This window comes from Salvia hispanica, chromosome 5 (assembly GCF_023119035.1).
Source record: "Salvia hispanica cultivar TCC Black 2014 chromosome 5, UniMelb_Shisp_WGS_1.0, whole genome shotgun sequence".
Lineage (NCBI taxonomy): Eukaryota > Viridiplantae > Streptophyta > Magnoliopsida > Lamiales > Lamiaceae > Salvia > Salvia hispanica.
In genome coordinates, this window is record NC_062969.1 from 18,068,528 (window position 1) to 18,081,205 (window position 12,678).

The window sequence follows — 12,678 nt, forward strand, 5'->3', positions numbered from 1 at the left end:
CTTTTAAACTGAGACGGAGGGAGTAAAATATAAATATATTTTGAGAAATTTTAAAGCATATTTAAAAAAAAAATTAGTGAATTTGAAGTATCGGATTTATTAGTAGTATCAATTATCATAGTCTCTCCGTTCCTTAAAAATAGATCACATTTGTCATTTTGGGATGTCCCTTGAAAATAGCCCAATTCTATTTAAGGAAACTTTTTTCTTTATAATAAGCTGAATTCCATTCTCTCTACTAACAATACTCAAAACACTTTTTTCTTTCTATCTCTCTTACTTTATCAATTATGTATTAAAACCTATATCGTTTCAAATGTTGTCTACTTTTTAGGGACAAAGGGAGTATTAAAAAACTTAGTAACATCGAATATCTTCTAAAAAGATTTTTAAGTTACTCGGCTTCTAAATCTGCTTTATCTAAAGCTATGAATTACGATTCCTTGGTTGATCCGGCTATACATGTCTATTTTATGGATCTCCACAAGACAACTCCACCCCCAATAACAAAAACATAACAACTTGTCGAAAGTGAATCTTTGTTGTTGGATATCTGATTCGCCTTAGAGTAACCCTTCAAGTACCGGGGATATCTAGAGAAGTATGTTTAAAATTAAGTACTACTCCCTCCGTTCCATTGAAGATGACCCTCTTTCCTTTTTAGTTTGTCCCAAACTAAGATGACCAATTACTAAAAATAGAAACACCTTTTATATCTACTTTATTCTCTCTATTACTTTACTCTATTCACTTAACACATAAAATAAAGTTGATAATATCCCGTGCTGCCCAAAGATGGTCATCTTTCTTGGGACGGATGGAGTATGTTTTATCTTTGCCTTTAATTTATTTTATTTGGATAGTTTACTTTAATTGATTAATATAAAAAATAAAAAATAAAAAGTGCTGACGTGAAAAATGAGGATGTGCGGATTTATAGAGCAGGATTGTAGTCCCATATTGTGCTCTACTCTCTGTCTCATAAAAATAAAAACTTTCCTTTTAGGCCCGATCCCTAAAAATAGAAACTTTCTATTTAAGGATATTGTTTTCTCTCTAATGAGGTGGGATCCGTTCACTACTCACACATTTTTCTTTCTATTTTCTCTTATTTTACCAATTTTAAATGAAAACTATTGCGATTTCAAAAATTTCTAAGAATTACTTTTTAGGACAGATAGAGCAGAAGTACCCAATATTGAGTTAAGTTGTCCAATTTTCGTTACAAAATAATTCCCGACTTATTAATAAAACGAAAATATTTTATCCATAAATTGTCAATGATTTTCTTAATACCTCGTCATTAGAAAAACAAGAGATTCTATGAATCAGATTTGAAAAAATAAAAATAAAAAATACTCCTTAGAGAGAGTTAAAAATTTATTTTAGAGAAAATAATATGTAAATAGTAAAAAAAGTTATATTTAAATTAGTCTATTTTTTTTAAGCGAGGGAGTATTGCACCATTAATTAGTCCCTTATAAATCTGTGTTGTGTAACGTGCTTTGTTGTTGACAATTTACAGAGCAACAACTGCTCTCAGCATCACGAGCTCTTCAGGTATTCGATCAATTTATCCCCAATCTATCTTCTTCTCTACAAATCCCAATCTCTCTCCACTGTTTGTCTTCTGCAATTCTCGTATCGGTCTATCACATATTCTGCGAGTTTCTGTAACTATTCTCCGCGCAAGAATTTTAGCATCTGTGATTGTGAAATGTAGGGCTCATATCCCCTATTTCAGTCACCAATTGGTTGGTTACAGAGGAAAATTTTGAGTAATACATTTTCGAGTAATTTGCTATTTTAGCCAGGAAATGTATGTGTAAAAGCTGCCGCATTTTGTTTGCAGGTGCGATTCTCTCTCGCAGCAGTAAGCTGCTTTATTCATTTTTCGGGAGGAACATGAGTTTCACTGGCCCTTCCGCTGCCGCTTCTGGTTAGTCTTGGTTTATTTCTTCCAGTCATTGGCTGAAAAGGAAAAAGGATAAACAAACAACATTTTTGTTACTTGCCTTATCCTAATTTTCATTGCCAAATTTTATTTAATCAAGCTCCACATTTTCCTCCAGCTTTGATCTTTGATTTTTTTGTCTCTTCTTTACAAAGGATATGATGCTGTTATTAAAATTTAAATTGATCTCAACAGTTCAACTATCTTTTGTACTATGACATACATCTATTGCAGCTGCTGGGAGAACTTTTGACTTTGGACGGACGTATGTGGTCAGGCCCAAAGGTAAACACCAAGCGACCATAGTGTGGCTACATGGCCTTGGTGACAACGGCAATAGGTAATCTGTGGCTGCTTCTCTCAGCTTAACTGAATTTGGTTTTAGGATTGTCTTAGTTTGATATATGTGTTTGATATAATCCCCTTGTTTTGATGTCTCTTGCAGCTGGTCTACTCTCTTGGAAACCCTTCCACTTCCGAATGTAAGGATGCGTATTACATATAAAAAAGTTCTTAAAAACTTTTGTGTTTTCAAGTCAATCAGATATAATGTGTTCACTTCTAATGATCGTTGGTGAGTTATTTTTATCTAACAAAGTTGGCAATAATATGCAGATAAAGTGGATCTGCCCAACTGCTCCTCAACGACCAGTAACTTTATTTGGAGGCTTTCCATCAACTGCTTGTAAGTTTGTGATAAACTGTCATAGGCTGCTTCACCCCTTCACAAATTGTCAAAAGCGCTTTGAGCTTGAGTTTTTGTAAATATCTAAAATTTTAAATGGGCTCGTTATGATTTTGTGGACCGAATTTAGTACGAGTATAGTTTTGATTCATGATTAAGTATGAGAGATCGGGCACCAATTGCAATAAAGTTATAGCACAGGATGATACATGTCTTATGATAAAGTTATAGCACCAAATGCAGTTTCTTAACAAGATATTTTAGATGCCATAACCATTCTGCAGACAGGTTACTGGCTTGGGCTGTTTCTAGAAATGATAGAGATCAGATAAGTCAGATAACCTCTCTAATTTTTACTTGAAGGGAAAATGGTTGTTATTGCTATATTGCCTGATCTTGAATACCAAGGACTACTACTAAACTCTAGGCTCAGAAAATAAAACAATGAACTCCACAAGCCACACATGTGTTAAAAATATTATAAGAAACTTCCAGCAATACGCGGAGAACTGTTGTACATATTTAGATTACATATATCTAATGTGCTAAAAAATATTCTCACTGTCCAATAGGAAGTAGTCTTTGATAAGAAAGACACAACAACTTAAGTTGAGAGGTACAAGTTTATATATCTCATCAAACATTTAGTTAGTTATTAGGCTTAACATAAATATGGCAACTGGAAGATCAAAGGTCAAGACATTATAAATTATAATTCTAAAGATCGTATGCAAGGTAAGAAGCTTTAGCCATAGGCTCTCTGCTAAAGGCATGTTACTTGTTTATGGTCATCATTTCTGGGCTTTATACTAGCCTCTCTAGTTCATAGGTAGTGGTTGGCAGTCCTGGTAAGAATCCAGGACTCTTTGGAAGGTGCCTATCCTCCATGCGAAGTTGTCAATCCAAACAAAAGGGTTGACTTATTATCCACCCTTCTAGAAACCTTAAAAGGTGTCTTTGTTTGTCCCTGTTGCTATTTTTCGCATACTGCCATTTCCCTGCATTAGAATTTTGCATTTGGCTTGGAGTTATCTTCTATAGGGATGCCAGAGACTATTAAAGTAGAGAACCATTATCTATAGGGATGGCGGACACTATAAAGTAGAAAACTACTAATAATTCAGTTGTTGAATGATACCTTAAAATGAATGTATATGTGGGCTTGTGAGCAACATGACTGCCATCACATGATTTTAGGCTTTTAAAGCTTAAGTCTCCTTGCGACTGTTGGTTTCCTTTCTTTCTCCTTTCAGTTATGGATTGGAGCTTGTGGATTGTTGACGATTAGTACAAGCAGATACATCCTAGTTACTCTAACTCATGACTTCAAAAACATATTTTTGTGAATATTTCATGCATTCCTTTGATGTGCCTACCTACCTGTTTTCTATTTGCAGTCTAGTGTATTTAAGAGTTTTCCTCATTCAAAATGCTGAAAGATACGATATATGGTTCCCATCTTACAGGGTTTGATGTGAATGACCTTTCAGAAAATGCTAATGATGATGTACACGGTTTGGAAGCTTCAGCTACATATGTTGCAAGCTTATTGGCTAATGAACCTGCTGATAGTGAGTTTTCTACTTAGGTTGATGTGTTGTTTTTGCTTCTGATTAGGGTATGTTTAAGCTTGACCCACAGCAACTGCAAATTTACTTGATGTCTTGATCTCCTCCACTTTTTTATTGTTGCACGTAATAGAGTTATGCATGTAGTCATTTAACTATGGTATATATTATGCATCTCTCAGTTCCTGAACAAAAAAGTAACTCATCTTTATGCCTTTCCTTGAAGTATGCTAAACCATAAAGGTTGCTACTTAAAAATAACAGAAGTATGGGGAAAGGAGAGAAAGGGATGAAAGATAGAAACAAAAAGAACAAAGAGAAAAACAAATAAAACTAAATATAACCCTCCTCCTAATACTAAGAGGCCACTCCTTCGAAAAGGACAAAACAATAAGCTGAGATCTCAATACTAATTCTGAACGGTTCAGTTGAAGAACACAAGGCCCTATTTATAAGAACTAATAAAGACTACCAACTTGAATTCAACTCTGAAAGATAAACCTATCTCTGAGACTCCTAACAACAATAAATAATTAAACAATTAATTAATAACTAAAAGATAAACTTGAAAGGAATCTGCAGAATATATGGATGGAATGTCCTTTATCAAGTACTCCGTTGTCAAAACAGCCATGTCCTCAAAGCTGGAGATGAAACCAACCTTGGATAGTCTTCTAATCCGGCAAAAAAATGTTGTTCTGACCGGTTGGGGTAGTATTTTAGCTTGCCCACATGAGAAATTTGCCATGTGGAAGAACGCATAAAAGATCAAAGTACTGAAATCATTTCAAGCAACATGGATCAATAAATCCATCTGTGCTGAGCCGCGCGATGATCCCAGGAGAAGCTGGAGGTTGGCTGCGAAATATTATGACAGACAAGAACTCCTTCCATCAGTGGATGAAATTACTACCAATGGTGACAAGCACCGCTTGAGAGATCTCTTGTTGGGGAAGGGGGCGATATTGGAGAGGGGTGTTGGAAGGATCTGATGTTGGAAGGGGAACAGCCTACGGGGGGGCAGCTGCCTCCTAATACTAAGAAACCAGTCCTTCGAAAGGCCCAACAATAAGATGAAATGTCAATATAATTCTGAATGGTTCGTAATTTTTAATAAGTAATAAAGACTACTAACTTGAACTAAACTCTGAAAGATAAACATGTCTCTAAAACTCATAATTCTGAATGGTTCGTAATTTTTAATAAGTAATAAAGACTACTAACTTGAACTAAACTCTGAAAGATAAACATGTCTCTAAAACTCCTAACAACAATAAATTACTAAACAATTAATTAATAACTCAAAGATACTTGAAAGAAATCTGCAGAACATGTGGGTGGAACGTCCTCTATCAAAGTATAAGTTTAATAATTTGTTATTTTATTGATATAATTATTTAAAGTCCCTTACCTGACTTAGCATCTAAGAATTGCCTCTACGAGCAGTACTAACACAGTGCCCAGTTATAACCTCAACTTTAGAATATATTATGTTGGTTACGATTTTACAGCATTTAAAGTCCAATTGGACTCCTTGTATTGTAGGAAAAATGTAAATTCCAATTTCGCTTCCTTATCTTCATAAATGGAATTGTGAGGGCGCGTTACTAGACTGTTGCAGTCTTTGAATTTTCATTTACTCATTCCACGCATTAGGAATGATAATTTCAAATGTCCCTTGTGTAGAAAGAGATTGTTTTCCTTGCAAGACATTATATGGAAGTATCTTTATGCACAGTGTGCTTATATATTCAGTTTTTCTCGTTAGAAGTTGGGGGATGTGCGCCTCTTTCTTTGAAAAATATTTTCAACCAACTCACCTAGTTCAAAATTGGTTTTTACAGTAAAACTTGGTGTTGGAGGCTTCAGTATGGGTGCGGCAACCTCCCTATACTGTGCTACTTGTTTTGCTCGAGGGAAATTTGAGAATGGCAACCAGTTTTCCCAAAATATAAGTGCTGTTGTTGGATTGAGCGGTTGGCTTCCATGCGCAAAGTTTGTTCCAAACAATATCCTCTTCATTGTCAAAATGGTGAAATATTATTATAAAATGATATCTTACCATGCACTTTTCCAGGACTCTAAGTTCCAAATTAGAAGGTGTGGCTGAGGCTTCTGGACGTGCTGCATCCTTACCCATTCTGCTTTGTCATGGCAAAGGTATGAACCCAGAGGAATAATAGATTTTCATGAGATGGATGAAACTGTCTTGTCAATTTATGTTTCTTTCGGTGCCATATTATGATAAAATTATATCTTATGGCTTACTTTAAAATGAGGTGAAAAAGTTAAATGAGACATCCAGCAGGACGGTTTAGGAATAATCAATTAATCGAATGTGAGTCTGATTAGGTTGGAAAGATAAGGGGTTCTTTTTTCTTTTTTTTTTTTGTGTGCGTGTGCGTGTATGTCCTATGGTAATACATGGAATTTGATGGACCATGAAGATATATCAGATTTACTGGTGTGAACTACTCAGATTTGATTTCTGTACACACCACTGAATTTACATGGTGCATTTTTTATTCATACCGGAAAATATGATTGCAGGGGATGATGTAGTTGCTCATAAATTTGGTGAGAAGTCCGCGCAGAAGCTAACTTCTACTGGATTTCGAGATGTCACTTTTAAATCCTATACTACGTAAGCCATCTTCTGCTATATGACTTAGCCTTTTGTCCCATTGGTTCATTTGATAGTTACAAAATGTATTTTACAGGCTTGGTCACTATACTATTCCAGAGGAAATGGATGAGCTTTGTGCTTGGCTATCATCCAAATTGGGACTGGATGGTAAATGATGCACCATTACTCGAGACTCGTCCGTGAATTTTCATATTATTTGTTCCAATCTATGGAGTCTTTCTTGTGTGATTTGGCCATAATGTTATTGCTGGATTAGATGAACATTGTTTGACTGAAATTAGAGGTGAAAGATCAATTCTATTTTGTGGTTATGGAACTTATTTTGGTGATTGCAATAGGCGTGGAATAGTCAATAATAACAAGCTTAATTGATGACACAGACATTAACTTCAGTAGCTTTTTCATCCCAAGTTGAGAACTTGAGATTATTTGGGTTTTAAGTCTTTAAATCACAATTTAACTTGAAAGAAACGTTTAAGCATGCATGGCTTGCTTGATTGTTTTTTTTTTTTTTTTTTTTTTTTTTTTTTTTTTTTTTTTTTTTTTTTTTTTTTTTTTATTATTTATTTTTAAAAAGAACTTGGGAAAGGAGAGTGGGAGATTTGAATATTTGATTACTAAACATCTTTTGCATACCAAAAAAAATCTTCTTTCGCCCGTTGGGTATATTGAAAAAAATAAATCAACAAATAAAATATAAAATAAAATAAATCTTCTTTGTTGCCGTTATAAAATCTAGATCTATATTGAGTCCTCGTATTTTACTTTCTTTTAAACCGTCCAAAACAATTAAACTTTTCAAAACAAAGATATACTAGTTCAATAAATTTATTTATGAGTAAATTAGCTAAATAGTCATGGACTTGAGGTTTGCATCTTTTTGGTCTTTTGACTAAAAATATAATGGGTGATCCTAGATTTTGATGTTTGCTCATTTTTGTTTACTTTTGCAATTTTTTTGGAGTGAAATGTCCCAAGTCATTGAGGACATTTCTGTACCTTTCTATTCCCACTCATCTATAACTACACACGTTTTCTCTTCTTTTCTTCTCTCTTTTGCATTGTAAAATACGTCTCACACTTTTCCATCCCTTTTTAAATGTAAAATAGAGAAGCTCTTGCTCGATGCATCTCTTCTGCCTTCCCATTATTCACATTTTAAAGAGTACAAATGTACAATAGTATAGCATCCACGACCAAGGGATGTGGGATTTCAATAATCACCACAAAAAAGAAATCTTTTATGACAAAAACTCGAACTAATTAAAAGTTTAGAACAGACAAAAATATTTCACAACGGGAAAATGCACAATCTACATGAGTATTTTGGCAAATAATGAAATCTACATGCTGCAACATTACAATATTATCCCTAACCTTAACCAAGAAATGATACTACTGAATAATGTGAAGCAACCTTAATTAGTCATCTCCAATACAAACTTCATTCAGTTATAAACGAGAGTTTCAACACAAAAGAATAGAAGTAACAGGTTGGAATCACGAGCAGTTTTAATGAAACCATGTAAACATACTCCAAAATCGAACTTTATTAAAAGCAATTACTAACTACCCAATATATTACACAAATTCATAAATCCCTTGGTCGATTAATTATTCTTTATAAAAAGCAATTACTAACTACCCAATATATTACACAAATTCATAAATCCTAATCTACTTAATTCTGTTAATTCAACATGAACCCTAAATTCTACTCATCCGACATGAATCTAATTTCTGCTAGAGCTGCCCAAGGTTTACCGAACCGGCGGTTATGGTTCTGAACCGAAACCGCAAAAAATATCCCAAACCGAAACTGTGAATTTTAGAACCTTGGTTCGGTTCAGGTTCCAAATTTTTCGAACCGAAACCGCGACCGAACCGCCGGTTCTGGACTGTTCCAAACCGGCGGTTTCACGGTTCCGAACCGCCAATGCAATGATAAATTTAAACATAGTTAATCCTTATATTAAAACTATACTCCATTGAATAAAACATTGTTGAATGATCCGGTTTATGAGTTTTATACTTACATAAGTAACTTTCATTTTTAGATTTGGTAATATCCGTAGAAACAATAATGTTGGACAAAATTTTGTAGCAAAAATAACTTTATAATACTATTTGTTAATATTGGATGGTAATTTGGAAAACATAAGAGAAAAGATAATAAAATAAAAATAACTAAATTACAAGATGGAGTCTATGGAGTATGGTTATGGTAATAACTTTATAATACTATTTCTGATTTTATTAATTAACATAGTTTTTTACGTATGGAGTATGGATCATTATTAATAAATATCTATCGAACATTTTTAAATAAAACTTAGAAAAATTGATTACTTTAAATAAAGCATAATACTCAAATTAACATTGGTTAATGAATTTGTAGTCTTCAAAATTGATTAGTTGAGTCTTCAAAATTGATTGGTTGGCGGTGGGCGATGGCTGCACTATTCAAAATTGATTGCACAAAACACCATTTCTTTTATTTTTATTTATTTATTTATTTTGTTCTTAAATGTTGATTTTAAATTCAAATTGGATCTCATTTCTCTCTATTTTTATCTATAAATACTCCTCTCTATCCTCACTTACACTCACCTCATTTTCGTGTTAACAAGAATTTCTCTCTTCAATTTAAACTATCCATTTCCTTGTTCCAATTTATTTTATAATTTCAAATTATATGGCAAAAAAAAATTAAGCAAAAAAACTGTGAAACCGCGAAACCGAACCTAAACCGCTATGAACCGTTCAAAATCGGCGGTTCGGAACCGAAACCGAAACCGAAACCGCCTGTTTTCGAACCGAAACCGAAACCGTGAAACAGCCCCACGGTTCGGTTCCGGTTCCGGTTCCATATTTTCTAAAACCGGAACCGGCGGTTCCGAACCGAAACCGACGGTTCATGAACCGTGGGTACGTCTAATTTCTGCTACTAAATCAACTCCAAAATTTTCAAAATCATGAAAGAAGTCACTCGCTGCTTTTTGAATATAAAGAAGTGTTTTTCGCGTGGGGAATGCGCTACACATTTAGGTTGGAGACGCACCTATGCGTCTCTCACAAATTTAGCTGTTAAACAAAAGAGCTTCCAGATCGAAAAGCTCAATAGTAGTCCCTCTGTCGCTGTCACAAATAGGAGTACCATTTTTCCATTTTGGTCCGTCCGTGAATAGGAATTCCGATTCATAATTACTATAAATGGTAAAGAAGCCACACATTCCACTAACTTACTTCAGTCACATATCATCCCCAAAGAATATGCACTTTGGGACGACATGGGTTTTAATATAAAATTAATAAAGTAAGAGAGATGTAAGAGAAAAAGTAAGTAAAGTATTGTTAGCGGAGAATGAGTTCCACCTCATTAGAGAGAAAAGACTTCAAAATTAGAAAGTGCATATTCTTATGGGGCGGAGGGAGTACTATATGTGGAGCCCATATTCCATTAACTTTCTTCCACCTAGTTTTCTTAACATTTTTCTCATTTTTTGAAACCCTTGTCAGATAGGAATGAGACTCCTACCTATTCGCGGACGGAAGGAGTATATTATACCGAAGCAGAAATCCGCGCACCAATCTCCACTAAACGTCTAATGATTTCCTTCTACAGTAAAAACAATTGCGTTACAAACACTCCGATAGTCCACATTCTTCAGATCATTCAAAACTGTATTCCACAAAACATTTTTGATTACTCTGCAAGTTGTTTCTTCCATATCTCTTTCAGTGTTAAATAATGAGAGAAGGTAAATGTAAATTAAGTTGTGTCAGAATAGGCAGAATACTGTGTAGTCGAGTGGATGAAAAAAAAGTAAAAAATGTGAATTCAGGCATTTCAATCCAAAAAATACACACAAAAAAAGCAAAGTAAAAAAAATGAGTAAACATCATAATGCAATAATTATCTATAATATTTTGGCAGTTGAAAGATCACAAAAGATCAAACCTCAGAAAATCTAAGGACTATTTTTGTGGAGTAATTCACTCGTTATTTATCTAAAAAGACTGGGTAGTTAGCAACATGAAAATGACTGAGTTAGTATTGGGTAAATGAGAATAAGTCTTGGCATAACTTTAAAAAGAAGAAATAAATGGCAGTCAAAGCCGCGATGATGATCATCAAAGCAACAGCTACTTCTTCTTCCAACTGATTTTGATTTTGATTTTGATTTTTGTGATTTTGATCCATCCAACACGCAAATGGAGGAGGACACAAGATCAATCTTAATCTCCATCGCCATAATTTTACTCCTCATAACCTCCATCATCATCGCCCGCCTCTCTCTCAAACTCTCCGAATCCTTCTACCTCATCTGCGGCGCCGCCCTCGCCGCCATCCTCGCCGTCGCCGCCATCGTCGTCCTCCGCATCCGCTACAGCACCCGCCGCAAGCAGCTCGAGCACCAGCTCAGCTTCCAAGGCCGCGAGCTGCGGATCGAGTACAGCTTCCTCCGCAAAGTCGCCGGCGTCCCCACCAAGTTCCGCCACCGCGAGCTCGAGGAGGCCACCGACGGCTTCCGCTCCCTCCTCGGCCGCGGCGGATCCGGCGCCGTCTTCAAAGGCATCCTCTCCGATGGCACCGCCGTCGCCGTCAAGCGGATCGACGGCGAGGAGCGCGGAGAGAAGGAGTTCAAAGCCGAGGTCGCCGCCATCGCCAGCGTCCAGCACCTGAACCTAGCTCGCCTCCTCGGCTATTGCATTGCCGCCGGCGGCAGCCCTCGCTTCCTCGTCTACGAATTCGTCTTCAACGGATCCCTAGACAATTGGATTTTCCCCAAAATTAAACCTAATCAGAGAAGCGGCTGCTTGCCCTGGGATCTGAGATGCAGAATCGCGTTAGATGTAGCAAAAGCCCTAAATTATCTCCACCGCGATTGCCGATCATGCGTCCTGCATTTGGATGTGAAGCCGGAGAACATATTGCTCGACGGCGATTTCCGCGCCCTAGTTTCCGATTTCGGACTGTCGAAGCTCAAGGGGAGGGATGAGAGCCGTGTTGTGACGACGATCCGCGGCACGAGAGGCTACATGGCGCCGGAATGGCTGCTGGAAAACGGTGTTTCGGAGAAATGCGATGTTTACAGCTACGGAATGGTGGTGTTGGAGATGACTGGGGGAAGGAGGTGCATCACTGAGCTTGACAAGGGGCATCACTCCAATAAGAAGTTTCAGTTCTTTCCGAGGATTGTGGTTGAAAAGTTGAAAGAGGGTAAGTTGATTGAGGTTGTGGATGATAGGTTGGACAAGGCCGATGTTGATGAGGCCGAGTTGAGACGGATGGTTGGGGTGGCGCTGTGGTGCATACAGGAGAAGCCGAGGATGAGGCCGACCATGGCGGAGGTGGTTGAGATGCTGGAAGGACGGATGCCGGTGGAGGATGCGCCCGACACGCAGATGCTTGTCGTGGATCTCTTGTCGATTGATGAAGACGACGACGATGATGGAAATGCGAGAAAGGACAAGCGTAGGCTGCCAAGAGCTGTGGTGGTGCGCGATAGTCCCTTGTCCGTAGCTCCCTCGATGGCCTTCTCCACGCTGTCGGGACGTTGAGCCGGAAACTGTTTGTAGAGGTAGACAATTTTTTGTTGCAACAAGACTGCAACTAGAATTATACATTTGAGGTCGATTTATTCAATTTTTTTGGCAGTGTCTCAAGATTAGATTAGGTTAGGCCTTGTGACAATAAAAGAACTCTATTACACTTTTGTAACTTCCACACCAACTCTTTAATCAAATGTGAAATACACAAGTGATAATTTCAATGTGTACTATACAGAAATGATGACGGATTTACAAAATTTGTAGCTGC

The 12,678-nt window shown here is 36.6% G+C and overlaps 2 protein-coding genes across 5 annotated transcripts; both read left to right on the forward strand.

Annotated features, from left to right (window-relative positions):
- Window positions 1–1,447: 1,447 nt before the first annotated feature.
- LOC125186880 (acyl-protein thioesterase 2-like) lies at window positions 1,448–7,174 on the forward strand. 4 transcript variants are annotated; one of them, XM_048083359.1, is made up of 10 exons: window positions 1,448–1,560; window positions 1,853–1,939; window positions 2,189–2,294; window positions 2,400–2,436; window positions 2,570–2,639; window positions 4,106–4,210; window positions 6,052–6,202; window positions 6,285–6,367; window positions 6,758–6,851; window positions 6,928–7,174. In XM_048083359.1, exons 2-10 carry the CDS (start codon window positions 1,906–1,908, stop codon window positions 7,007–7,009), a joined length of 762 nt encoding a protein of 253 aa, XP_047939316.1. In that variant the 5' UTR covers window positions 1,448–1,560; window positions 1,853–1,905; the 3' UTR covers window positions 7,010–7,174. The 4 variants fall into 4 exon arrangements, with proteins under 4 accessions (XP_047939316.1, XP_047939319.1, XP_047939318.1 ...); XM_048083362.1 differs by lacking the exon at window positions 1,448–1,560 and adding an exon at window positions 1,615–1,719; XM_048083361.1 differs by lacking the exon at window positions 1,448–1,560 and adding an exon at window positions 1,736–1,754.
- Window positions 7,175–10,928: 3,754 nt separating this feature from the next.
- Window positions 10,929–12,625, forward strand: LOC125186889 (probable receptor-like protein kinase At5g20050). Its single transcript, XM_048083373.1, has one exon. The coding sequence runs from the start codon at window positions 11,070–11,072 to the stop codon at window positions 12,417–12,419; it is 1,350 nt and encodes a 449-aa protein (XP_047939330.1). The 5' UTR covers window positions 10,929–11,069; the 3' UTR covers window positions 12,420–12,625.
- Window positions 12,626–12,678: the final 53 nt, after the last annotated feature.

Coding starts and splice junctions, on each gene's coding strand:
- LOC125186880 (XM_048083359.1), top strand. CDS start 1,906: ATGAGTTTCACTGGCCCTTCCGCTGCCGCTTCTG. Junction 1,940..2,188: donor CCCTTCCGCTGCCGCTTCTG/GTTAGTCTTGGT, acceptor CATCTATTGCAG/CTGCTGGGAGAACTTTTGAC. Junction 6,203..6,284: donor GGTTGGCTTCCATGCGCAAA/GTTTGTTCCAAA, acceptor GCACTTTTCCAG/GACTCTAAGTTCCAAATTAG.
- LOC125186889 (XM_048083373.1), top strand. CDS start 11,070: ATGGAGGAGGACACAAGATCAATCTTAATCTCCATCGCCATAATTTTA.